General features: G+C 49.9%; 1 protein-coding gene across 4 annotated transcripts in view; it reads right to left on the reverse strand.

Moving 5' to 3' along the window:
• The window catches only part of DNM2 (dynamin 2), an 88,841-nt gene that overhangs the window by 24,025 nt on the left and 63,939 nt on the right, over nucleotides 1–877 (reverse strand). For all 4 annotated transcript variants that reach the window (XM_006905866.3, XM_006905863.3, XM_006905865.3 and 1 more), the window contains exon 12: nucleotides 463–533. In XM_006905866.3, the coding sequence (XP_006905928.1) occupies nucleotides 463–533 (71 nt within the window). The remainder of the gene's footprint in view (nucleotides 1–462; nucleotides 534–877) is intronic.

Consider the following 877-nt stretch of genomic DNA (forward strand, 5'->3'; position numbering starts at 1 on the left):
CCTGCTTTGGCCCCGTATCCAGGTTCCATGGAAGGTTCTGATTTCAAATCTACAGTGTATAGATGGAAACCATGGAGATCCTGGACAGCCCTGACCCCGAGACGCTCCATGGAAGGGCCAAGTATGTATGGGGAGTCTGGGAAAGCTGCACCGGAGTCTGAAAGGCTCTGAGAAGTCCTGCAGGAAAGGAAGCACTGGGTGCTGGCTAGCTTTGCTTTGTCCTAATGAGTAACTCCAGGACTGCATTTTCTTCCTTAAACTAACCACTGGGTGCCCCACAGGAGGTGCACTGGGGACAATGGGGATGGGGCCGCTACGAACCCAGACAAGCTTCCAGGTGCTCTCACCCTAGGACCCCTGACAGAGAGACTCTCGTGCCCCGGCCCACTGAGGGGAATCCCAACTTGACTGAGAAAGAACACCGCTGCCACCCCGCCAGCCGCTATCCTGGAGAGTACATACTTGGCAAATCCAATGAAGTCCTCATGGTTCGTGTTGATGTAGGATTGCTCGATGTCGATGAGAAGAAGAATCTGGAGGAAAGTGGGGTCACTGTGAGTACAGACGGTCCCCGACTTATAATGGTTCAATTTATGACTTTTCAACTTTACGACAGAGTGAAAGCAATACACATTTGGTAGAAACTGTACTTCGAATTTTGAATTTTGATCTTTTCTAGTGATACGTGGTATGATACTCTCTCGTGATGCTGGGCAGCAGCAGCCAGCTACAGCTCCCAGTGAGCCACGTGAACAGGAGGGTCAACAACCGATACTCTGCAGTGTGTATTGTTTGTGTTAGATGATTCTGCCCAATTGTAGGCTAATGTCAGTGTTTTGAGCACGTTTACAGTAGGCTAGACTAAGCTATGACGTTC

This window comes from Pteropus alecto, unplaced genomic scaffold (assembly GCF_000325575.1).
Source record: "Pteropus alecto unplaced genomic scaffold, ASM32557v1 scaffold761, whole genome shotgun sequence".
In the NCBI taxonomy this organism is placed as follows: Eukaryota; Metazoa; Chordata; class Mammalia; order Chiroptera; family Pteropodidae; genus Pteropus; species Pteropus alecto.